A 26,805-nucleotide genomic window follows, 5' to 3' on the forward strand; every position below is an offset into this window, starting at 1 on the left:
CAGCAAGTTCAAAAGGTAAGAAATAATGACCTATTAACCCCAAATGGACTTGAATAAATCAGCTGGCAGATACAGCTGAAATAACTGAGCATGGTAAAGAAGTGCCACCTGATTAGAGCGGTGAGGGAAGCAGGACAGGAGCCTAACACCAAGCAGAGTGAAACCAGTTGCCTGGAACAATCTCAGGAGGGTTTTATGTTCAAATACATGTCTCAGTTCCTTATCTAGACTATAAGGCAGAGCAAGGTGTGCAATTTACTTCTAATAAATAATGACAACCTTTTGGAAGGGACATTACATCTCAGGCATCAGGGTTTAAGCCAATCTCTGACTACTAGAGGTCAGGATAAAACCTAATATGGGGGGCTGATTATTCTACATCTGTTATTGCAGAGTTCTAGGAAAACCTTCCTTTGAGCTGCTGGTCAGAGACAGGATACTGGACTAGATGGGCCTTGGGTCTCATTCAGTCTGGCAATTTCTAGGTTCTCCCCCCAGTGCTGAGTATACTTATGGTTTATCAGACATGCTGTATGTGTGCATAAGCTATTTCAGTCACCATCACCCTGAATCAGGGTACTTCCTCCCTCAGTGTCTCACCTGGTATTGTTTGAGGACGCCATTGACCATGAGCGTAGACTGTTTGTCCACTCGTTCAGTGACCGCGTGGGCCACAGCGTAGTAAGATTGCAATCCCCTCGCCAGAGCTTGGGAGACCCCATACTCATCATCAACATCTTGCTTAGCATTTCTAAAAAATAAAGTAAATAAAGTGTTTTGAATAGATATGGAGAGAATCCTTCTCTGGGAGACGGGCTTCCCCGGGGCCCGAAGATCTCCTGGGAAACCCCACGAATCCTTGGATTTCATGAGCTCGTCTCTCCCAAGAGCCAATCAACTTCTTTGCTTTTGAAAGAATATTTTAGTCTCTTCTCATCCCTGTTTCTTTTCCTTTTGCCTCATGCTCTCTAAAATCAGGGAGCAAAAAAATAATGCCCGCACGTTTAATTCCTTGGAAACTAACCAGGTGGGATGGGATTTACAGCAGCGCCTAAGTGACTTCGGAGCACAAGTCCTGATGACTTTTGAAGATCCAAACCACAGTACACTTTTGAGAGAGCAAGAATCTTGACCTGAATGGTAAATTCTTATTGCCATTTCATCCAGCAGCTTGTATTTTAAAGGAATTATGGTTTCAAAAAAAAAAAAAAAAAAAATTTAAAAAACACACTTCACCTACTTCCTCACACAGTTATACTTAGTCTATTATAGTTTCTTCTGCAAACAGCTTAACATTTCCTGGTGTGACGAGAACCCCTTTCAACTGATGCACCAGAAACTGCCCAAATCAGAGGCTTAACACTACAACCAAATGATACGTTCCAAGTTCAATTTAAGGCCCCCACAACTTTTTTTTTTTTTTGGGCATCTCAGAAAGGAAACTAGGATGGTGCAAGAGAGAGAAGATCTGTGAGTATGGGATGTCTAAGTCCTTATAAATATTAAAAGCAAAAAACTAGGTTACTTCCACAGTGAGGTTCAGTTTTTACATACACAGAAGTATCCAGAATTTTAAGTTTAGTTGCTGAGAGAAACATAACTTGGACCCACTTTGAAATATTCATTTTTTTCCATATATGGCAATAACTTTTATCTTTATTCGGGCAATGTCTGCCACCATGGGAACCATAAACTCTGTAATCCCTGACTTTTTGTTATGTAAAATGTCAACACTGCATTACCCTCTTTTCTTCCATTTCTTTAGTTTAAAATAACTAACAGCTCACATAGGTGCATTTATGCCAATACGGCTATATCCACACCCATGGGTGGTTTATAAAAACCACCACATTATGCTACGTAATACCTTGGCTTAATGCAGGTGACTGTCTCTCTAGACTGGCTGGTCACCAGAAAATGTAACAGCTCTCTGCTTATTGACAGCTGGAAGATTTTTCTTTAGCAAAGTAACCTGTCATGGGATAAGAGGGAAAGTCCTCTCAGGGACTGGTAACTGATTAAAAGATAAGTAACAAAGAGTAGGAATAAATGGTCAGTTTTCAGAATGGAGAGAGGTAAATAGTGGTGTCCCCGAGGGGTCTGTATTGCGACCAGTCCTATTCAATATATCCATAAATGATCTGGAAAAAGGAGTAAACAGTGAGGTGGCAAAATTTGCAGATGATACAAAACTACTCAAGATAGTTAAGTCCCAAGCAGACTGTGAAGAGCTACAAAGGGATCTCACAGAACTGGATGACTGGACAACAAAATAGCAGACAAAATTCAATGTCGATAAATGCAAGTAACGCACATTGGAAAACATAATTCCAACTATACATATAAAACGATGGGGTCTAAATTATCTGTTACCACTCAAGAAAGATCTTGGTGTCATTGTGGATAGTTCTTTGAAAACATCCACTCAGTGTGCAGCGGCAGTCAAAAAAGGGAACAGAATTTTGGGAATCATTAAGAAAGCAATAGATCATAAGACAGAAAATATCATATTGCCTCTATAGAAATCCATGGTATGCACACATCTTGAATACTGCGTGCAGAAGTGGTCACCCGATCTCAAAAAAGATATATTGGAATAGGAAAAGGTTCAGAAAAGGGCAACAAAAATTATTAGGGGTATGGAACAACAACCTCCATATGAGAAAAGATTAATACGACTGGGACTTTTCAGTTTGGAAAAGAGACGACTAAGGGAAGATATGCTAGAGATCTATAAAATCACTGCTGGTGTGGAGAAAGTAAATAAAGTGTTATATACTTCTTCTCATAACACAATAACTAGGGATCACCCAATGAAATGAACAGGCAGGAGGTTTAAAAACAAACAAAAGGAAGTATTTCTTCACACAACGCACAGTCAACCTGTGGAACTCCTTGCCAGGGGATGTTGTGAAGGCCAAGACTATAACAGCATTCAAAAAAAAAAAAAAAAAAGAAGCTGGTATGTTCCTGGAGGACAGGTCCATCAATGGCTATTGGCCAGGATGGGCAGGGATGGTGTCCCTTGCTTCAGTTTGCCAGAAGCTGGGAATGGGCGACAGGGGATGGCTCACTGGATGATTACCTGTTCTGTTCATTCCTTCTGGGATGTCGGGTATTGGCCACTGTCAGAAGACAGGATACTGGGCTAGATGGACCTTTGGTCTGACCCAGTATGGCTGTTCTTATGTAGCTCGAGTGATAGGGGCTTATGATTATGGAGCTAGAGGGTAACGGTTCATGCCTCACTGATTGATTTTCTAAGAGATCTGCTCTAGTTCAAACAGGACTTAATTCACGACAGTCCTTTGACCAGCGTTATGCAGGTCAGACTAGATGATCAGTGGCCCCTGCTGGCTTTATAATCTAGGACTGATGTCTGTAGGCAGAGTTTTTGTAGCTGTGTTGGTCCCAGGATATTGGAGAGATAAGGGGGGTGAGATATCTTTTACTGGAACAACTTCTGCTGTGAACTTACACAGAGCTCTTCTTCAGGACCTCTAAAGCTTCTCTCTTTCACAAACCATAAAAGATATGACCTCATCCCCTTGTGTGTCTAGTGATGTTTGTAGGTATGCAACCATGGTTTGTCACGCTATTTTCATCTGCATACCTTTTCCCTTCTCCAAATGTAGCTATGGCAGCATTCCCCTCTGAGGAGGAGGATACCTAAGCATGAAACTTTAAATTAAGAAAACAGCGCCCAATTTCCTCTGCACTTTGGTAACCAACATGTTAATTTCTCTTCTGTTTTCAAAAAACCTGGACCAATATATTCAAAGCTTCCTAGGAGAATCAGACATAAGTCTTATTAAAATGAACAGGCATTGCATCTAAATCTATTAAGTGGATTTGAATCTCTCAGCCTTAATCTCTGGGTAAAAAGACCAAGCATAACAAATCAGAGCCCCCCAATGTAATTTTTAGGGAGCACTGGGAGGGAGTTACAAGAGACTGGCAATAGGGATTAAAATTAAAGCTATTCTAGCAGTAAATGACATGCAAAACTTTCACAGTGAAGTATAATATTTTCATGTGCCAGTCAGGTGAAAGACGGACTTCACAATGGAACGCTGCCCTTTGTGCTGGGACAAGAGAAACAGCAGTTTGCAAGTCTTCTCTTGCCAGTTATTAGTGCCTGTCAATTATGCCTCCCACAAAGTGATCCAGAATAATGAAAATCAATCCAGGCTAATCCTGGGTTGTTTTTGCCCCCCCAAAAGGGAAACAAAACGGGCATCAGGATTTAAAAATACTGACACAGCAAGTGACTAGGGGGGCTTACTCAATAATGTGCCTGGCATCGACTTCTGACACATCGTCACTGTCTGGATCTGGGATCTTCTTCTTTTCCTCCACAGGCAGGGCAGGCTGAGCAGGTTGTGGCTGTTCCTCTTCCTCCTCCTGCCAGAAATTGAAGGCTCCATCACTGGGACTATCAAGTTACATACACTCCTTCTTATGTATGAGGGAGAGGGCAGTGTTCTGTACCCTCACAGCAAGGCGGGGTTGATCAAGTCTGCATAAGCCACTTAACATGCAGCAAACTCTTTAAATACATGCTGCAGACTTTGCACACACACACACAAAATCACCACTCTGGAGACACCTCTTCTTCCTTCCTTCCTGCTCCTGAGATGCTATAAAGCATGCAGCTTTGTTCACCAGCTGGTGATGCAGGAGACTTCAGCACACAGAAGAAATGAAGGACAATATACATGCCAGTTGATTGGTTGGAATGCATCCGAGATGTATATTTGCATTGACTCTCCATGAGTAGGAATCACCAGGAAATGCACATATAAAGCTAGAGAATCTCTTTGCATCTCCCTGTAGATCTAGATACCACAATTGTACTTTGTGATCATATTTGTGGCCCTTTTGCGTCATTTTCTTTTAGAAAATGGCAAAAAAAAATCTTTGATCAATTGGGTGGAAATAAACCCTTAGGCCAAACACGAGGCTCCCACACCCATATTTAGACACCTAAATACAAGCAGCCCTTTTCAAAACTGGTGAGCACTTGCTTTTCCCCTTGACTTCAGTGAGATTTGTAGATGCGTGGCACCTTTGAAAAAAAATCACACCATTTATATAGGTACCTACATAAATCCCTGTTTTGTCTCCTTCCTACATATGGATGTAGGAGCTAACCTTAAGCACCCAAGTTTGAACATTTTTCATGTAAGCTCTAGAACACTGATCATTCAAAGCTGACATACAGATGCACCCTACCTCCCGCATACATATTCTAACAACCCAACCTCATTTCCCAAAGCGATTTAAAAATACATTTTTTGACAGGAGTGAGAACTTCCATTATGTGGGCAAAATTGTGTTCTGCCCCTAAGCTGCCAGTGCAGAATAACAGTCTAGCGCACAACAAGTGCAGAACAGTAAGACAGGGAGATTGAGCCACTAGTCACTGCCAACCTCATTAAAAAAAAAAAAAAAAAAAAAAAGATTTACCTTATCCCCAAAATATTACCTCTCCTTCACCCCAACTTATAGAGCACTCAAAGATTCTTGGTGCATCTTGGACCTACTACTTTTAAAAATGTACATAGCTTCAGACTGTTTATGAATCTTTACGAACTCATAAGAAACAGTCACTGCCTTACAGACCCAGTACAGGATCCTGTAGGACAGGGGGTGGATCTCTGCAAAATTGCCCTGTTCCGTACACTCCCCTTGAAGCTCTTGTACTGACCATGGTTGGAGACAGGATACCAGGCCAGATGGACCATTGGTCTGATCCACTATGGCAGTTCTTATGTTTTTAAATCCTTATTGACGTATGATGGCAATGTCAGGCTACTATCAGAAGTAAAAGCTTGCAGGGTTGTGTCCTCGTTAAGACATGACAGAGGAAGAGATACTAAGTGGAAAGGGGTTGGAAATATGACAGCACGAGGTTATTTGATTCACACTGCACACATTTGTTCTTTCAATATTTATTTGTTCTAAATGAACTCATTTTAGCTAAAATCGACACTGAACTATATTTGAAAAATAAATACTGGATTCAGTTTAATGACTTTTTTAGGTCTACTGGTTATTTTCTATTTTAAAATACAAAAGTACCCAAAAAATAGGACTTAAGGCACATCCACTTACCTCTTCCTCCTCCTCCGATCCACTTTCTTCACTGTCAGATCTGGGAGCTACTTCATATCTAATTAAATACAAATATTAATATTTAATATCAGTTCTGATTCTGACAGAGCAATGCACAAACATGCGACTAGCTTGGTCTCTAAAAGCCTTTGAACTCAAACTAGAGTGAGATTACTGCTACTTTTAACACAGGAATTTGTCTAATTTTTTTCCCTTTCTAATCCCAGGTTTTAGGACTCGTGCTTAGAAAAATTTGTTGGGTCTGGGTGCATAAGTAGAGGGCCACCAATTAAGCATCTTTTGTAACAGTATTTCCCACATAATTTTAACAGTGCCCTGACCGCTGCAGTAAGGTTAAAGGAATCTTCGCTTTCTAATGGTATAACATACTCCTTCCGACCCTTTGGGACTCTCAAGGTGTTAGGCTGGGCCTATGCTGATATTTTGGGCTTTTCTTGCCTGAATTGAACCATTGCAGGCCCCAATCCTGCAATGATCTCTGTGAGGGAGGAACCTTGGAGACACACAATCACTGCAGGATCAGGGCCAGTATCCCAGACTGTGAATTGGTGTAATTTTTGACCCATTTCAGTTAGAGCATGGAACAGGATGTATAAGCAAAGCCACAGAATGCGTTACAGCAAATGTGAGGCTGTCATCCTTCTGGCAGGACACCAGATGGCAATCTGGGAACTAGTGATGGCTTACCCCGGGTTCATTTCCAACCAGGTGTCCAGCTGTCCAGCTTTTGGAGCGTCTGTGCCGGTAAGGATTTTACCGCTTTCCACATGGATCACTTTCACAGGGAGATCACTCATTTGGCTGGTCTCATCCAGAGGCTGAAAAAGCACAACATATGTAAATTTCAGTATTCCATCTGGAATTAAAGCTTCTCTGTGCTCTATTAGCCAATGCTTTAATTAAAACCAGTTAAGTGCTATTGCAGAAATATTTAAGAGGCACCCACTGAAGTTTTAAAACACCGCTTTACCCAAAGAATAAATAGATCAAAGCTTTTTTTGGTTTGTTTTTAAAATTTTTGGTTTGCACTAATCCAAAAAGAAGGAACAGGAAACCATTGTCTTGACCTAGCTGTGACAAAAGTGGTGCTTAGAATTTGAAGGCATGAATAAAAGAATTATTGTAATGTGAAATATCTCCAGCTTCTCTTCTAAATTAATTTGCCACTCAGTACTTACTTTGTCACAAGTGATCTTGCAACTTCTTAGGTTTATGTGTAACTTTTAGCATTTTTGTCCCACTGAGTTCACTGGGACTTCTCACATGCCTAAAGTTATGGGTGGCTCTCCCTTAGGTTCTTATGGCCCTGATCCCAATAGTATCTGATCACCTCGCAATCTTTAACATATTGATTCTCACAGCACTGCTGTAGGTAGGAAAGCACAGTCATCCCCCTTTTACAGACACATTTACCCAAGGTCACACAGGAAAACTGGAAGAACTGGGAATTAACTCCAGCCTCCCAATCCCAGGCTTGTTTACTCTCTACACCCTTCCTCTCCTACGTGACATATCTAAGGGTTTGCAGGATTGGAGCCAGTGTGAGCACACTGGAGTTGCTGCCGAAATTAGCAGTGACATGACAGGTTAGAGAGGCTGCCAGAACCATTCTTGTGGGTGCAGACAGTAAGAAGACAGACAAATATTTCTTTACAAAGTTGAATATGTTCTATTTTAGGAAGTCTTGATTTAGCCATATACTGCACTACACTTCAGTGCTGTTTCTCTTTCAATCCAAAAATCTCGTCATCATAACTGATCCTTTCAACGTGTGGCTAACAAACGTTTTCTATCCTACTTGGCACCACATGAAACAAGTTTCTTGTGCTTACTTCGCCATCTGGTCCAATTGCAGGAGTTTGCCCTTCTGCATTCTCTGCCTTCTGAAAGAAAGGGAATACAACTCATAGCAACCCTTTAATAATGGGAACAAAAATCAAACCCACAATATGAGCACTGCACTGGAATCGCATGTTTATAATGCAAGTATCCCAACTCAAAAGGAGGGTGGGAAGGGAGGACACAGTTAAATGCAGAAGCGGCTCAGGTTGGAGCAGATTTGTAAAGTTCTAGCCAAGAAATCCTCCTTCAAAAAGAGCTAACATTTTATACTGGTTTATCACAGTCATGCAGTGTTATATTAGGACTGATGCTTTAGATAACTACATCCAAGATTAGCTACTTTTCTCTGTTTGGGGTTTTTTTTTTTTTTTTTTTGTATAACACCCATTACCATAGCATATAAAGCCAGCTCTTATTAGTAAAGAAAATTCTGCACACCTTACTATTAAAAGGAAATCAAAATAGTTCTTTAAAAGTCAAGACACCCCGTTTTAAAAATCTCCTGGAAAAGAAATCCCTATCGCCAAAAAAACAAAAAAAAAACAACAAAAAAACCACAACACTTAAAAACTGTTATCAGTTCTACCAGCTTATTCCCTTGTACTCATAACACTGTTTTCTTCCATTTTTTCAGTAAAAGAAACAAAACTGCTCTCAGTTTTTCCCAACTTCCATTTAATGGATGGCAATTTACTAAGGAAAATTTACTGCAAGTTTTCTGATCTAGTGACTCTCACCAAATGAGTTTCTGCTTTAGAAAACTTGTAGTAAATTCTCTCTAGTAAATTTCAATTAGTTATATTTAAGTTGGCAAAACAGACCAGTCTTCAGTTTCTTTCACTATATTACTATGGAAGAAAAAAAAAAAATCACATTGCAGTTTACGATGCCGTCTGTTAAAAAATTAAGGAAAACAGCATGAAGACTCTGGTTTTAGAGATGCATTCTCAAGTAGGGTAAACTGCTTATTGGTATGGCAGGTTAGATGATGCATTAGGCTTTAAGTTCTGGAGTCCCAAGTTCAAACATGGCGTTTGATTACAAGAGAAGCGAGCTTGCTCATCTCACCCTAGTCACAGCCGTCTATGAACAAGCTGTCAGCACGAATGACCGTCTCTGCTCAATAGATGTTCTGAACTGCAAAGGTTGGGCTAAGCACAACTCGGAAACAAGGCATGACAGTAGAGACAGCAGTTTCCAAACCCGTCTTACTCCAGACCTGGCTCCTGCCAGAGCTAACAAGCCTAGCAAGAAGCAGGCTGAATCAAGTCACCTTCTTCTTCTTCTTCTTCTTCTTCTCCTTTGCCACCTGTGCGGCCTTGTGTTGTCGCACCAGCTCGGTCAGGTTGGCCACGTACTCGTCTGTCTGCTGGAGTAGGTACGCCAAGCGCTTATCTTTCTTCTGGTCAATAAGCTTACGGTACCCTTCTTCATCCTCAGCCTAAAGGAAGAGGGGAGGTTCGTATCCTTTCAGCCCCGCGTAGAAATTTAGCCAGCTAAAACTTCTACACAACATGCGCGCGCGCGTATAAACTGGTTTACAGTCCCATGGGAAACCTTACCATCAACCTGCGCATTCGCTCTTTCTCAATCCTCTCATTCTCTTTCTTCTGCTCACGCTCAGTGTTAGCATGGTAAGTAGCCACAGCTTTCGTAAGCTTCTGAATTTTGCCCGTGACAGATCGATGGTATTCTTTGAAATCCTTGGCATGCTGGAGAATGCTATTGAGGTATTCCTGAAGGGACAAAGTGAAGGCAACGGGACTATAAAAAGTCAAGATACACACACTAGCCATCTATTGTTCTGCACTGTAATAATCAATGTCTTTTTATGTTGTAAGCCATTTGATGCATAGATTTAGCCACAAAAAAGATCTTTTCCTCTGACTGTAATTTGCCCCAAATATATTTAACATCTCAGTAACGACTCAATTTAAATGGCCTCCGTATTCTAACTCTCTCTACAGAGAAACAAGAGAGTTATTGTCCTTCGGTGCCCAATTCCCAAAGAAATCTTAAATTCCTTACCCTCCTTTGAAAATCCCAACCTAAACAACAACAAACAAAATAAAGTAACAGGAAGGAAACAACTTACCTGGTGCTTTTGTCTGCGTTTCCGTTCTTGCTCGATCTTCTGTTGTTTCTCCAGTTTCTCTGTGATGCGAGCCTCGCGCAGGGACTGCCGCTTGCTGCGTTTGTATGCCTTGGCATTCAGCGCCGTTTCCAGGGCCGTGTCTCGTCTCATGCACACCACGACTTCCTGGCGCAGCTTTTCAAGAAATTCACATTTAAAAAAATTAATTTCTCTCTGTGTGCCATTTTAAAAGTGCCAAAGTTTTGCATGGCATTAAAAAGGCCAAACTTCATACAATCAAAGGCTGAAATACAATTCTGAAGATGCCTTGGGCAAAAGATTCAGGTCGAAGATGTATGGTATGGAACTGGAAAAATATGCAGTGTCGCAGTATAACACTGCGTATTTACACTAAGGGTGAAATTCACCAGCAAAAGGCCTATTCTAGATCTTAAGCCCTTGTGCGACATACATGGTGCATCAGCCTTGTGTTGATCCTCTGCACAGGGTGGATTGCACCCTCAGTGGAAAAACAAGAAAGCAAAACTACTTAAAAAAATCAGATTCTCTTCCACATGGAGTCTCAGAATTGAGATTTATAAGAATAAAGATGCTGCCAGAGCACCACACAGCAACGGTTCATCTAGTCCACTGCCACATCAAATTGGCCCAATGGCCCATGTCATCAGGCAGCTTTTCCTTCTGTCAGGTCAGATCAGTGGAGCAGGAAATGGGATGCACCAATGCTCTATCTAGTCCAGTATCCAGGGACCACTTCCAAGGTAACCAGCTAACACACAAGGCAGGCCTGGAGGTTCTTGTATTTAGTTCAGTTTGTTTTATTCCAAGCCAGACAGACACAAATGCACACTAATTATCTTATTCCTGTGTATCCGGCATTTGCCTTACATTACAAAATCTGCAGTAATTGGCTAATTCCTGCTCTGAATCAGGCATCACACACTGGAAAGCCAGCTGCTGAAACTCCACAACCTACCTGTCTCTGGAAGTTAAGCAGTCTTAGTGCTTTAAGTTCAATGGTAGCTTTGGTTCTCAGGTCACCAGCCAAGGACCCGGGCAGGTTTTCTAGTTCTTGAATTCTGTGAGCAATGCGAGCCTGCAATCTGTGGGGATAAGACACAATTTCGTAGCAGATGAAGACAAATAAAATGAGTTTAAGTCTGGGCACTTTTAGCCTTTTACTGTTCAACTGAAAAGACTATCAAATACATCTGTGTTTTGTCCAGTCCTTGAGTCACCGTATCTCAAGTAGGATGGAAGTTCTTGGCAGCTATGTACATCTTTGTTTGGAACATAGGGCTTAAAACATCATTTAATACATGGGCATAGCAGTAGCAGTCCTCTCTGGCATGAAAGAGACCCGGGCTCAATAACCGAAGTGCCAGGGAAATGTCAGCCCCTGGGAGAAGCAGAGGCAGGCATGTGTAAGATCTCAGGAGTTGCCCTGACAGGCTCTGAAGTGAACTTATGCACACAGTTCTTCTCAGTCCTAGATTGGTCTGTACAGCACATGTCAACTGGGAATTTTGATTGGGGGGGGGGGGCGCTGAGGGGGAGAATGGTAAATAAGGAAAGTCACTGTATTCTTCAAGAGAACTGAGGACACCAGTAGGAGGATAAAAGGAGAGAGGCAGCCAGCCACTTGATATCAGCATCTCACAATTCCAACAGAAGCCATGGCTTTTACCTGTATTCCCTCTCCTGAAGGATTTCCACTGGGTCAAGTCCTCTTGGCTTCTGGATCGGTGTGATACGATTCTGCTTCTGATGGAGCTGCACCATGGGGGCAGGCTGGGCTGGCTGCCCGGGTGACTGAGTTTGGGGTGGCATTACAGGAGATGCTGCAGGAGGTACCGCCGGGGGTGCTGGTGAAGGACGGCCAGTTGGCTGAGGAGGAATCAGTTTCTGAGGTGTGCTAGTGGGGGCAGCAGCATTTGCCATTGGTCCTGTTCAAAAACCAAACTGGGAGTGACACTGGGTTGTATGTCCCCCGACACCTCTTTAAACCTGTCAGAATTTGACCGTGGGCCCTGGCCAAAATGTTCAGACTTGGGTGACTCCAGTTAGGCACCTAAGTAAATGGCCTGATTTTCAGAGCAGCTGTGGGCACAAAGCTTCTATTGGCTTCACCACCTCTGGAAATCAGGACACTCATTTAGGTGACAAACTTCAGGCACCCAAGTTTGAACATTCTGGCGCTAAGTAGCACTGGAAAGCTGACATGCAGCCCAGCTACAAGGTCTAAGGGCAAAAAAACCTCTTCAGAGAAAACGGTTAAAAAATATTCTGCTTCTGCATATGTTCCGTATTCACTTTCCATACTTTATAACATAGGACATTGCTATGTTCACCCCATGCTGACTCCTGAACAAGTCGTTCAGTCCTACTGTTTATCCCCCCACCACCTCTCAATCATCTGGCAAGCTGTAAATTTCACATCAACCAAATGCAATTCCTTCCGCCTAGCTACAAGATGAACTGCGCAGCTTTGTACAGCTGTCCCCTATAGTACAACAGTTCAAGCAGAATAAAAGCATGTAGATGCCTGAGTCAGCTCTTTGGAAAGATCACCCATTGGGGTCTAACCACCTGATCAAAGACATCAAGTGGCTGCCAAAAAAACTACTCCAGAGGCTTCAAAATCTGCACTGGAATTAACTGGTCTGTCTGCAGGATCACAAAATCCAGGTGGAGGGTTTTAAAAGAGCTTAGCTAACGTTGTAAGGTCTTCCACAGTTGGCAGGGACACACTGTAGCAGAAACCAAAATAAAGGTCTTCTAGGATTTGCAACAACTCATGTGCTGGGGGAACAAAAGAAGATGCCAAAAAAACCTTTTGACTCAGTTTTCACTTCAGTATGCCCTTCCTCCACATGCCTGAGTAGCACATCCCCATGCTGCCTTCACTGCTCTGGGGAAGGGAATGCCAGAGAAATTTGTTGTAATTAACCGTTTAAAAGAACCCTAGTTATTCTCACCTTCAGGCCAGGGCTTTGGGGGTGCACCAGGGGGCTGCCCAGGCATTCCTGGGGGAACTCCTGAGGGTCCAGGAGGAGGCATGTTAGGCCCTCCTATACCTGCACAAAGAAGAGTAAAAAAAGACAGCAGTAAGACACTCTCTCTGCAGTTTATTAATATATCTGCTTGTTCCTTGCATGTAGCTAATAGGAACAAAACCAGGCTCCTTAATTAGTGAGAGCATGGTCAGCATACGTGGCCATTTCCAAGCCTTCCCTGAAGAGTTTAGAGTCCCAATTCAGACAGACTGAAACACATGACTGCATGTGGGTGATACCAGCACAGCTATAAAGGATGGAATGTTTCCCACAAGGGAGGTGCAATATGGGGGAGGTGCTTAGCAGCGGGCTTGAAAGGGTTTGTGAAAAGACACAAAACAGTGTGAAAGGAGACATGAAGCAATTAGGAGAGGGGCCTAGGAGGAATGCAAGGGAATGAGAGCAAAGATATTGTGGGGGGCAAAATGGTGCAGGATCTTGAAAGTGACAAAGGAGTCTTTGTGCACTCACGACCAGACACATTGTACAGACAAACATCCCTCCATAAGCTAATGTGAGGTACCAAACAGATAAACAGAAAGTGTATGCTACCCCCATGCATGTGCATCTGTACTGAAATGGAAGAGTCTTGAATTTAGACTAAGGAAGGAACAAAGCTGGCGCTTACCATGAGGTCTGTTGTAATTTGGAGGTGTTGGTCCTGGTCCAGGCCCAGGCCCTGCTCCTTGCACTGGTCCTGTCCCAGATACAGAGGGTGGAGGTAGCGTCGGCATTTGCTGCTGCATTCCGGGCATTGGTCTCTTTCCCTGCACTGCCATCTGAAGATGGTCAGGTAACGGCTGCCCTCTGGCAAGCATCTTATAGGCCATGATCTGAGCTCTTAACTGATGCAGCTGGTTCTGGTTAAAAGGGGTTGGGCCCCGATTCTGTTGTCCTAATGCTTGTGGGTCAGTACCATCTAACGGGACTCCTCCAGGACCAGAGGACATTTGAGAGCCAGAGGACGGACCGTTAGCTGGAACTGGGCTTGAGGCATGCTCAGAACCGCCAAGCGGAGAAGGGTAACCTGGAAAGAGAGATGCAATTATATTACAGCATACTGTAGACTTCGCATAGTAATACAGAAAGGCTAGTTTTATTTTAAAAATGCTATAGGAAAAAAGGCTATTTAATCACTCTTGATGGAGGCTGCAACTGCTTTAAGCCAGGGTCCCCAATGAAAGTAATTGCACTAAAACTTGTTTGGAACTAAAAAGAAAAGGAGTACTTGTGGCACCTTAGAGACTAACCAATTTATCTGAGCATAAGCTTTCGTGAGCTACAGCTCACTTCATCAGATGCATCCGATGAAGTAAGCTGTAGCTCACGAAAGCTTATGCTCAAAGCAATCCGATGAAGTGAGCTGTAGCTCACGAAAGCTCATGCTCGAATAAATTTGTTAGTCTCTAAGATGCCACAAGTACTCCTTTTCTTTTTGCGAATACAGACCAACACGGCTGTTACTCTGAAACCGGTTTGGAACTAAAGGTTTAAAACAAAGAACAAAAATAATCCCGTTTGAGGATTTACAGAGGAATCTGTCCAGGGAGGGTTCACAGACATACTGGTGGCTGCGAAGGGCTGCAGGTCTCTTACCTGCTGCATGGCCCATCTGTTCCCTGCTTGTAGATTTATTTTCTCCATCATAAAACCACCCTCTCCCCAGAGTTTCTTGAACCACTGCCATGCCCATGACAAAGGGAGCACAGGAGCACTCTCAGTGGCAGCAGAGGAAATTACAGGATATGGCTGGGTATCCTTTGTGGGAACTTTGTGCTATATGTGGCTATGCCAGGACACCAGCTGCCCTTTTGTGTAGCAACTGTCCTCAGTGTGGTAGAAAGAAAGAATATGGAGAGGAAGAGGTGGCCTTTCACAAAAATTCCAAGTTTGTATCCATATTGTTCTCTGCTCTTGCTACTGTAATAGTGCACTCTCCCAAGAGGAGTCCCACTGCAGCCGTAATCAACAAGGAAACTGAACACTAGACTGGGGCCCAGTGTCCTGTTCAGAAACTTGCTTGCAAATCTCGCCCAGGCCCCTCACTCAGGAAAAAGACAGACCTTGAGAATGCTGATCCATTGGGCTTGGAGGAGGACCCATTCCCGTGTGCCCACCTGGCCTCATTCCCATCCCCTTCATCTGGCCGTACCGAGGATCATCAGATATTCCCTTCTCATGCATGGAATCCATTGGCTGCAAAGGAAAAAGGGACAGCGCAAAACCTGCTTAAAAATAATTACTATCAAAGAAAAAGCTAAGCTACTCCTAGAGGCAAAGGACTAGTGGAAGCAGAGAATAGGCTGCTGCATTGTGTGGTACAGTTTGTATTTAGACGAGTAGTGTCCTAGGTACATGAATGATGCACCATTTGTAGCATGCTGACCCAGATTCTACCAACATCAATCTTCAAAAGGAAGATCTATTTATTGGCCACACTCAGGATACCATATAAACAGACAGCACTCAATGAAGTGAAAGAAAAAAAAAATCACACGAGAAATATTTAAGGACAAATATTTTTTAGTCCAAAATCACATTAAGCCTGGAGGGTATCTAGCGAAATTTCCTCATAGGCTGTAAAATTTGCCATTAGTTATTACATTATCTTGCATTATTTGTTCACAGTGGCATGAGACTGAGAGGTGCTGTATGTATCTCATGAAAGAATTTCAGGTATAACTCTGAGACTAAATGCATTATTCCTTGAAATCCAAGTCCAATTTCTTGTTATTTTGCAGCCCACATATCAGCAACTGAAAAATAGGTTATGCCTGAACACAGTATACCAACTGTTAAAACACCCTGTGTGTACCGGGTGTGACAACGGTGACCAAGTCAGGTAAAAAATTAGGGGTTGGACCTTTTCTTTGCTTTCTTACTTTGTATGAAGAGGGCCTGAAAGGGTGTTTATTGCATTAAAAACTGAGGTTTTTTTCCACCCTGGAACTCTATGGATAGCCACAGAACTACATGAATTCTGACATCACAAAAGTTGAGAACTAACACGGAAAAATATTTTTAATCAGACTTAAACTGTGGGGTAGGGGGAGGGTTTGTTTACTTTTGTTAATGTTCATTTAACTCAAATGCCTAATATATTCTTGTATGAGTTTATTAGGCATTTGAGTTAAATGAACATGCAAACAAATATATGTGTACAAACTCATACTAATATACAAGTATGAGTTTGTATACATATAAGTTTCAAATCCCCTGCCCCTTCAGTTAGAAGCAAGAAAGTTTTTCAGTTCACATCTGTAGAGCCCTGCATGGATACAAAATTTGGATCCGCATGCGATCCACAGACATGGCCCACAGATATCCACAGATATAAAGCAGATATCTGCAGATTTTCAGGGCTCTAGATACAAAATTTGGATCCACAAACATGGTCTGTGGATATCTGCAGATTTGCAGGGTTCTACACATCCAAAACCCACGTCTTCCAGCAAAACCATATTTTATATCCCTAAGGTATCAAAAACAAAGTAAACCATCTTTAAAAAAAACAACAAAAAAACCCACCACATTCCAGGCCTTCTGTATCCATTGTCAAGAAATGGAAATGAGGCAGAAGCCTTTATTTATTTCCTTCACAAATCACCTTTAACTTATACTCATCTGCTTTCAGGTTTGGTCCACTGTGAAAGATAAGACCTAGGAAGGATCATATCTTGCTCTACATTTTACTGGCTGTGGGGAAATCGCATGCTGTAGAAAATTAGGGCAACTCTTAATGGTTTCATTTTATATTCATTTATTTTTAATAACTAGGGAAAGAGAGATGTACAAGCTCTGCCAGGAAAAAATAAAAGCCCCACTCAAACAGAGCACTGTTACAGTTGGTTACCTTGTGCATCTGATGCATGTTGTCCTGAGCATAGCCCCCAGACCCCTGAGGTGGTATAGCGTGTCCTGATGAAGGTGGTCCAGGGCTGGGTCCCATCATACTATGTGCAGAGCCAGGCGAGGGTCCAGGACTGGGGCCCAACATTGCACCAGGTGATGGGCCGGGTCCAGGAGAAGGACCTGGGCGAGGAGTTCCTCCCATTGGAGGATCTGGAGTGGACATCTTCAATGGAATTGCTCAAACCAGTATCCTAGTGCAAGAGAGCATGTCTTTAGACAGGACTGTCAGTGTAAGTCAGTCAGTGGCTTACAACATGGCAAACTGAGGGTGTGCCGCTTTGAAGACAGAAGTGTCGCCCCATAAAGTTGAGAGGGGGCAAGGGTAGAAGTTTATATACCCATGACTGGGACACTTAGACACTACAGTAATACAGTAAATAAATCATAATAGTGCTATTTTATTTCATGGAGCGACAGGGGACTGAAGTGAGCACCCTACTATTCGATATGCATCATCTTTGAAATGACCATGTTGCCAAAGAAGAGCATGAGCATGGGAAACAAATTCAGAAGACAGATGTGGGAAGCTACCCATATACTTGGATGCACGGGGTTTCAAGCAGCCAGACTATGGGCTTAATAGAAATTCCAAATAAATTATACCAATATAAAAAATGTACATTAACAGTTTTATTCTTGTCTGCATTTGTCAGAAAGCCATACAAAAGAGAAACAAAAGATCAATTAATCCAATCTCTCCCTCCCCCCCACCCCAAACTCCCTGAAGCCAGGGCAGAACTGTTCCCCTGTGTTCCATCCAGACTAGTTTTAATGCCCCAACAGTGATGCAGTTTCCGTCCCTTCTTCAAAGAGATGATTTCACAGTCTTGTAAATCTCATTTTCAAGAAGTTTTTCATGGTATTCAGACTAAATCTCCCCTTTAATTTCATCCCATTAACTCTCGTAGCACACACTAGGACCACCCTCAAGAATTTCTCTCCCCTTCGTTTTCACACCCTTCAAATACTTGTAAACCAGTTATCATTAGCATGTACGAAGTTCACAAAAGGGTCGATTTTCCTTGCAATGTATGTGCTTAACACCCATCAATATTACTGGGCATTATGTGAATGCAAAGGAGGTGTTATCCCAATAAGGCCTGGTCTATATGCAAAGTTGCACCAGTTTAACTAAAAGTGTTATTTTACACCAATTTTTGTTAAACTAGTGCAATTTTTTGGGTGGAGACAAACGGATTTAAATCTGTCTTATATTTGTTTACTTTGCATCAGTTAGTAAATTCAGAGTTGCACATTCGGCTGATCTAATCTATTTTAAAATTATATAATTGTGCCCACGTAAACAATGGTTTAACAAAAAACTTCTTTTTAAAACCAATTTAAGATTAACTTTAACTAATGTAACTTCTGTGTAGACTCAGATTGTAAAACCAGAAGGAATCATTGCCATCACATAATCTAACCTCCAGTATAACCCAGGTCACAGGACTTCCTTGAATTTATTCTGTTTGAATAAGAGCTGATCTTTTACAAAAACACCTAGTTTTGATTTAAAAATTTCGAGTGATGGAAAATCTATCACTAACCACGGAAAGCTGTTCCAATGGTACAAACAAGTCTCCAGATGCTACACCTTGATAGGTTATATATTCCAAGTAAAACTCTGGAATTTGAACCCAGTTCAATATGTTAATTTGGGAGAGATCAATATGCCTACAGAAAACATTGCTCTATCCATTTAACTTTTTGCAGAAGATATGTGCCCTAAGGCACTGGTTTGGCTCATAGTCTGAAAGATGCCAGTTTTCTTTTAAGGGTTGAGTCACTAATACATACCAGAAAACCTCAAATAGAAAACTTGACCCAGAACCTAAATTGTATAAGAAACTCATGCAGAGGCAAATCCAAACCATCGGAACATTTTCAAGATAAGTCTGCCAGTCCTGTGTAACCAAACCTAGGAAACTGTGTTGTGTGATGGGACCTGGGTAATATAGACTGAGTTAGCAGCAAAACGGAACCCGTGGTAGCAAACCACAGTCTACAACTGTGGCAGCATAAACCAAATTAAACACACTGTCTGATAATCAATGTATCCAAGTTTCATTTATTTTTCCATTTAAATTAGAAACTCCCTTTCTTAAACAAAAATTGACATAACATTGTATTTCTGATACCTCAAAACATAGGTAGGTGGAAATATTGTGTTAACAATTGCAACCACTATTGCATTTGTATGTTAAAATCTGCTAAATTCAATGGAAACAGTAGCTCCGAAGTACAGTTTGGAATAACAATTCCAAGTTACACAGCTGCATATTGCCAACAGAAGAGTCCAGATAGCAACCCTACAATTTCTGCAACTGAAATCGCTTTCATTTCAAGTATGGGGACAGTTTTGAGTATAAATATTTGTAACGATTCCCGATGGTTAAAGAGAACACAAGCCCCAGCTAATATAAGCCATGAAGAAGAGAACATTTATAGTATTCAGTTTTGATCATGCTCCTTTGCTCCCAGCCATGTCAGAATGAGTTTTGGAGGCAAAACCTGTAGCATCACTACAGTCTCATCAACGTAGCCATACTGAAGTTTCCACAGGATATAAAATGCCGAGATATTCACTGCCCAGACCAGATTAAAAGTCTAACTGATTATGCAAGAAAAGCTTCACTTGCTTGTGAGGCAGGTAATATAAATTAAACTTCTGATTTAAAAATAAAACAAGGATGCAGTGTTATTTCTCAAGTTCTAGAGATACTCAGAGCAATGAGTCTGGGGAAAAGATGTATGCCATTACCTGCCAGAATCAGCTATCTTAGAATTGCCAAGCTACACTGGAGCATGTAAAATGTTTACAACCAACCAATTGCCACATGGGAAACCAAATCCATTTCTGGATTTCATGCTCTGACACATATTGCAGCTGTGAGAGCAAAAAAGGTACCATAAGTGGGAACTGAAAGAACAGAATGCAAACCTGTTCTCCTACATGATCAAGGATAACAAATCTCAGTGTTTAAAATACTATATTTGGGTTGTTAAAGGAGGATTTTTAAATTTATGTCTCCAACACATTCATAAGAAGTACAATCCAAAGTCTTTTTTATTACTTTGCAAGGTGTATTGCTTAAATATTTAAGAATTCTTGAGCTTCTTGTTCTGTGGGACAAAAATATACTACTCTAAAAGGATTCGTGTTTGTCTTTTATGATCAGAATATTGAAAAAATAGAACACTTATTCTAGATCTTTCTCTGTAAGACACTGTCAATTGGTCAATATTAGATGGTAATCCATGTTGCTAGATAAGGTTCCAGTGTTAACCCCTTCCCTATTTTTTTGTCCCTCCTCTGCCTTATCTGTAAACAGGATAGAAAAATAAGGAAGTTTCTCAAGAATTTTTAAAAAAAAAACCCCAACATTTATATGGATATAAAAACAGAGTGATAACAAAAATTGTGAAAAGGATATGAAACCTCATGCTTCAGGGTTTAAGCCAATCTCTAACTGTTAGAGACCAGGATGAGACCCTCATCGGGGGCAGATAATCTCACATTTGCTACTGCATAGTTCTTTGCACCTTCCTCAAAAGCATCTGGTACTGACTGCTGCCAGATATGGGATTCTGGACTCGATGGTCCTCAGGTCAGATCCAGTCTTACAAATCCTATGTTCTTCATATATTAGCGCTATCAAGCGATTAAAAAAGTTTAATCACAATTAATCGCACTGTTAAACAATAGAATACCATTTAAATATTTTTGGATGTTTTCTACACTTTCAAATATACTGATCTCAATTACAACACAGAATACAAAGTGTACAGTGCTCACTTTATATTTATTTTTGATTACAAGTATTTGCACTGTAAAAAACAAAATAGTATTTTTTGATTCACCTAACACAAGTACTGTAGTGCAATCATGAAAGTTGAACTTACAAATGTAGAATTATGTACAAGAAACTACATTCAAAAATAAGACAATGTAAAATTTTAGAGCCCGCAAGTCCACTCAGTCCTACTTCTTGTTCAGCCAATTGCTCAGACAAGCAAGTTTGTTTACATTTGCAGGAGACAATGCTGCCCGCTTCTTGTTTACAATGTCACCTGGAAGTGAGAACAGGCATTTGCATGGCACTGTTGTAGCCAGCGTTGCAAGATATTTACGTGCCAGATGCGCTAAAGATTCATATGTCCCTTCATGCTTCAACCACCAATCCAGGGGACATGCATCCATGCTGATGACAGGTTCTGCTTGATAACAATCCAAAGCAGTGCAGACCGACGCATGTTCATTTTAAAATATCGGAGTCAGATGGCACCAGCAGAAGGTTGATTTTCTTTTTTGGTGGTTCGGGTTCTGTATTTTCCACACTGGAGTGTTACTCTTTTAAGACTTCTGAAAGCATGCTCCACTGTCACTTGTCCCTCTCAGACTTTGGAAGGCACTTCAGATTCTTAAATTTTGGGTCGAGTGCTGTAGTTATCTTTATAAATCTCACATTGGTACCTTCACTGCATTTTGTGAAATCTGCAGTGAAAGTGTTCTTAAAATGAACAACATGTGCTGGGTCATCATTAGAGACTGCTATAACATGAAATATATGGCAGAAAGCACGGAAAACAGAACAGGAGACATACAATTCTTCCCCAAGGAGTTTAGTCACAAAATTACTTAACACATTTTTTCAACGAGCGTCATCAGCATGGAAGCATGTCCTCTGGAATGGTAGCCGAAGCATGAAGGGGCATACGAATGTTTAGCATATCTTGCACATAAATACTTTGCAATGCCAGCTACAAAAATGCCATGCAAATGCCTGTTCTCACTTTCTGGTGACATTGTAAAGAAGAAGAGGGCAGCATTATCTCTTGTAAATGTAAACAAACTAGTTTGTCTTAGCGATCGGCTGAACAAGAAGTAGGACTGAGTGGACTTGTAGCCTCAAGTTTTACATTGTTTTGTTTTTGTTTTTGAGTACAGTTATGCAAAAAAAAAAATCTACATTGTAAGTTGTACTTCCACGACAATTCTGCACTACAGTACTTGAATGAGGTGAACTGAAAAATACTATTTATTTTTTTCAGAGTAGCAGTCGTGTTAGTCTGTATTCACAAAAAGAAAAGGAATACTTGTGGCACCTTAGAGACTAACCAATTTATTTGAGCATAAGCTTTCGTGAACTTTATCATTTTTAGAGCAAATATTTGTAATACAAAATATACACTGATTTCAAACACAGATTACTATATTATATATAATGAAAATGTAGAAAAACATCCAAAATATTTAATAAATTTCAATTGGTATTCTAGTGTTTAACGGTGCAATTAAAACTGCGATTAATCGTGATTAATTTTTTTAATCAATTACTTTTGAGTTAATCACATGAGTTAACTGAGACTAATTGACAGACCTAATATTTATATATCAATTTAGCTCTAAAATTCAAAATTCTGCTTGTCAGAGACCTGTAAAAACGTAAGTGTCCCCCATTTTCTCCCATCAGTTTGGGGAAGTTTGTTCTAACCAGGTGGTTCTTTTTAACATTAGGGCTGTTACCATACCAAACCTGCTACCAAACTTCAGATGTTATTTGCAGTAATCAAGCCTGAAAGATATGAAGGTGTCAAATATCAAGCAAGGCTGCCAAGCCTAAAGATAAATTAGACAAATTAGTTATCTGCACTGAGATGTGGTTTCCCCTCAGTTAAAGCTTTCTGCAGATTGCAGCTTCTACTCGTACTCAGATAAGAGACGTAATTGCATGTTGTAAAAATTGGACCAAATTGTGCCCTGAGACGTGCTGTGTCCAGGGGGCAAATGTTTCTGATTGGCTGCAAGATGGGTTTGAAGAAACTGGATCTTCAGAATGGCACATTCCTTGCCTCAATCCCCTGTTCACCCTCCCTCATTTTACTATTCCCAGTGTCACCTCTTCTTCAGGGAGTTGACACTGCCTTTCTGCATAAGGCCAAAGGTTTAGGAATTTGGAGCAGATTCTTTTGTTCCATGAGGCCTTATGGCATTTGAGTAAACCTCATGTCCAGTTTTAGATTCCTAAATCACAACTGCAGAGGTACTGGTAGTTAGTCACTACATTGTGACAAATTTGGTTTTTGCCTCCAGCATTTCTTTGGGACCTCTGAGGTTAGAAATCTAGGGCAAGTTTGCATTAGCAATGAAATTCATTGAAAGCTTAGACCTCAACTAAATGCAGCTCAGTGGAAGAATTTGTAGAGACAAATAGACAACGCAAAGAGGTGAGAGGGAAGAAAGAGTGCACACTAATCTCTTAGGTTCATAATTCTTGATCACAAGAAAAGGGAATCTTGATAACACAACAACATTTTTAATCAAAAATGTGTGTAGCACTTATTAAAAGGCACAAAGGAAGTCTGCCTGCATCCTTTCATCCTCACCTTCTGTTGATCTTGCTGTGAAGTCATAACCTGCATCTATGACATCACCAAAAATGATTATGAGGTCACAAATCTGACTGATTACTCAACAGGATTAAATGAAGACAAGACTATAAAGGAGCAATGCATGGTTTTGATACAAACATGTTAAGGAAAAAGAAGAAAATGGAAAGGTAAGCTGAGTCCAGATTTTAGTTTGATATAATGAGGCTTGGCAACATTTGATTTTTTTAGTCATTTAAACATTGATAATATCAGTTTATATTAAGCATTCTTTCCTAATTTTATTGACTTAAATTTTCACAGTTGCATTAAATTAGAGATTTTAAGCATTTTTTTCCCCCCCAATTTTTATCTGTTTAGATTTTCACAGTTGTGGGAAATTATGAGAGGGGTCAGACAATTTAACGACAGTAGATGTTGAGATTCAAAAAGTTAAAGCGTTATAACGGTTAAAACACAAATCAACATTACATGTAAAATACACAAAGTAAATATCCTTCAAACAAACTCTAATAAGTGCTCAAGCAGTCCTTTTCTTACTCTATCTGTAAATTTTGATGATCCCTCAATAGAAATATTTTTTGGTGGTTTATGTATACACAGTGAAATCGACATTTACCAACATTTGCCAATAAAAATCTAATCCTTCCAATTCTGGACATAGTGGAGGTTTCCTCTTCAAACATTCAGACCTGAGCACAAACATGAGTCAGAATGTAAAAAAAAAAAAAAAATATTTAGTCACAGCAAACAAATTTACCAACAGTACTGATAAATTCACTACACAGTGCCAGTGTGTTTAGCCCTGTCCTATATTCAAGACGTTTCAGTTTCAGTTAAATAGGAAAAATTATTCCACGTGAATTTAAAGATGACACTGAAAACATCTGTTCCTGATGGCTAGCCAGCCACTGACTAGATTTTCTTCCCAGTAAGATTTTTCTTCTGTGCGAATGGTCTTGCTCCATTAAGAAGGATGCACATTTTAGTACATTATGGATTCTTTTCCACTCTAAAGATGCCTTTCATTAGGATCCTGCTCAAAGAATAGTTAGTCTCTAAGGTGCCACAAGTACTCCTTTTCTTTAAGCAATGCAAAGGCATGCAACGTTAGTGTTTAAGCCTTAGGATTCTTAAAGCTTACAATATTCCCATTCAGAACAAAAGCAAAGCAATATTAAATAGCCTACCTACAATGTTACTTAAACCTTTGTTGGATATAGTTTATTTTTTTTGTGTACACGTAAGCACACTTAAGTGGTTAAGTCCTTCGAAGCAGAAACTGCATTTGTCAGCTGCACCTATTTTCACTGTCATGCGGAATTAAGAAGTTGAACAACGTTGATAGCTCTATCTCTCGCACTGCACAGAGCGGCCAACAGACTACAGTCAGACTTACTTGTTTAAAAGTTACTTCTTTAAAATGACTAGTATCCAGTGATAAACAAAAATTGATTCCAAACAAAAGCCAGAAAGTCAAAGTCCATCAGTTATCATAGTTTTTGTTAATCTATGTAGATGGGTATTTGTAGATGGGTTTCTGGTATTTGTATCTAGACTATTGTCTTTCCACTCATGTCTCTCTCTAGTCCTCAGAAATCTTACCAATTTCTGACATGTCATTGCACATTTTCCTCTTCCCTTTCCTTAAAAACAAAAACCAAAAAAATCCACACACCACAAAAAACAAACGCACACAACCTCTCTCCCGCCCCACCAAATAGCTAGTGGAAAACAAAGAACAATTAAATATCTTATTTTGACAAAAAAGGGAGGACACTACCCAATTACCTACAAAAGACTGAGCCCTAATTCACTGCACAAGATTCAGCTTGCAATGGCTGACCTACAAACCTGCAGTTTACAACTGGTCAATGAAATTTATGAAGGGACATATTCTTTATTGGCACAGTTGTAAGTTATGTATTTCATTCTCTTGCTGTCAATAGATAATGTGATCTGCCGGTTGCACCACACTAGGATTTCAAATGCTTTCAAGGACAAAATAGTGCTTTGAGAAAATGCACTGAAATGAAATGATGATACCGTACTTCAAGGAATATGAATGCGATTTAAGTGCTCTAGCTAGAAAGGAAGTCTGCTCTTAGAACCAACAAAGGAATCCAAAAAACCTGAAATGACACTACAGCCCCATTTTTCTAACGGGACACCCAGTTCAGTTCACTACAGATCTGAAAATGCGGCAACACTAAGATTCTTTCTCCCCTGCGTTATAGGCTCCTTAAATATATTTCTAAGGTGAGTGAAATTGAAAGATACTCCACTTTCTAATGTCAGCTAAGTGATATTTCAATAAACCATGATTAAAACTCACCTCTGTAGCACATAAAATATCAATATCGGAACAGAGATGAACAAGTCAGCAGCCCAGAACTCACCTGTGGACATTGAGGTCTCTAATATCTCACAGCCCAGAGTCCATGTGGTGATGATGGAGGGATTGAGGTCTCAGGATTACCAGTTTTTAATCCAGTGCTGTAGAAGAAACTGGTCATTACTATTCTGTCTTAAACGTGTGTTTATCCAATAAATAGATCTGCTTTGTCAAGATGTAAAATGACTGGCTCAGCTCCTTTCAGACTTTCTAATGCTGAAAGAACTGCTGCATCTCACTCAAACAAGTTTTGCTGGTGGAGAGCCAAACACTTAAGTGTGCTACTGAATGTTAATACAATTTGTGCTGTGTTCCTCCAAATGGGAAACTAACAATTGCTGCACTTAATAGATTTTAAACTTATTTGCCTTTCCATTAAAATACAGAAAAAATTCTAAGGGAAATGACCATTTCTAGGTATCATGAGATTTTTGTCACCTTATTTACCCTTTTGCATTCTGTGGTTGAGAATATAAAACTGTTTCCTTGTCCTCCCCAATCTGTCTATATCTGTCTTATATTCAGATTCTGAGCTCTTTGGGGCTGATTACGTTTTTGTTTATATCTGTACAGCTCCTAGCACAATGGGGTCTTGATCCATTACTGCAGCACCTCCACAATACAAATACACATCTACCCCAATATAATGCGATCCAATAGAACACGAATTCAGATATAACACAGTAAAGCAGCGCTCTGGGGGACGGAGCTGCGCACTCCGGTGGATCAGCGCGTCAGGCTCCGACACGCTGCTCTGAGCGGGGTGTTAAGGGTGCCGGGCCGGGGCCGAGCAGTTGGATAAGGGGCAGAGGGTCTCGAGGGGGCGGTCAGGGGCGGGGTTGTTGGATGGTTCGGAGGTTCTGTGGGCGGCGCGGTCAGGGAACAGGGGCATTAGATGTGGGAGTCCCGGGACTCCCACACCCTGTCAGGGAACAGGGAGCGGGGGGCGTTGGATGGGTCAGGGGGCAGAAAGTGAC

The 26,805-nt window shown here is 40.9% G+C and overlaps 1 protein-coding gene across 8 annotated transcripts in view; it reads right to left on the bottom strand.

The window, feature by feature from the left end:
- The window catches only part of SMARCA4 (SWI/SNF related BAF chromatin remodeling complex subunit ATPase 4), a 57,163-nt gene that overhangs the window by 23,222 nt on the left and 7,136 nt on the right, over nucleotides 1-26,805 (bottom strand). For 7 of the 8 annotated variants that reach the window (XM_048831395.2, XM_048831394.2, XM_048831393.2 and 4 more), the window contains exons 2-16: nucleotides 25,833-25,929; nucleotides 16,985-17,234; nucleotides 15,195-15,327; nucleotides 13,760-14,158; nucleotides 13,054-13,152; nucleotides 11,763-12,021; nucleotides 11,052-11,178; nucleotides 10,076-10,249; nucleotides 9,543-9,716; nucleotides 9,254-9,421; nucleotides 7,971-8,021; nucleotides 6,826-6,956; nucleotides 6,118-6,175; nucleotides 4,286-4,404; nucleotides 601-751 (exon numbers count right to left, since the gene is read on the bottom strand). In XM_048831395.2, the coding sequence (XP_048687352.1) occupies nucleotides 601-751; nucleotides 4,286-4,404; nucleotides 6,118-6,175; nucleotides 6,826-6,956; nucleotides 7,971-8,021; nucleotides 9,254-9,421; nucleotides 9,543-9,716; nucleotides 10,076-10,249; nucleotides 11,052-11,178; nucleotides 11,763-12,021; nucleotides 13,054-13,152; nucleotides 13,760-14,158; nucleotides 15,195-15,327; nucleotides 16,985-17,206 (2,265 nt within the window). In that variant the 5' untranslated portion in view covers nucleotides 17,207-17,234; nucleotides 25,833-25,929. The remainder of the gene's footprint in view (nucleotides 1-600; nucleotides 752-4,285; nucleotides 4,405-6,117; nucleotides 6,176-6,825; nucleotides 6,957-7,970; nucleotides 8,022-9,253; nucleotides 9,422-9,542; nucleotides 9,717-10,075; nucleotides 10,250-11,051; nucleotides 11,179-11,762; nucleotides 12,022-13,053; nucleotides 13,153-13,759; nucleotides 14,159-15,194; nucleotides 15,328-16,984; nucleotides 17,235-25,832; nucleotides 25,930-26,805) is intronic. The other variant, XM_048831389.2, reaches the window with a different exon arrangement.

This window comes from Caretta caretta, chromosome 20, assembly GCF_965140235.1.
Source record: "Caretta caretta isolate rCarCar2 chromosome 20, rCarCar1.hap1, whole genome shotgun sequence".
Classification (NCBI taxonomy): Eukaryota; Metazoa; Chordata; order Testudines; family Cheloniidae; genus Caretta; species Caretta caretta.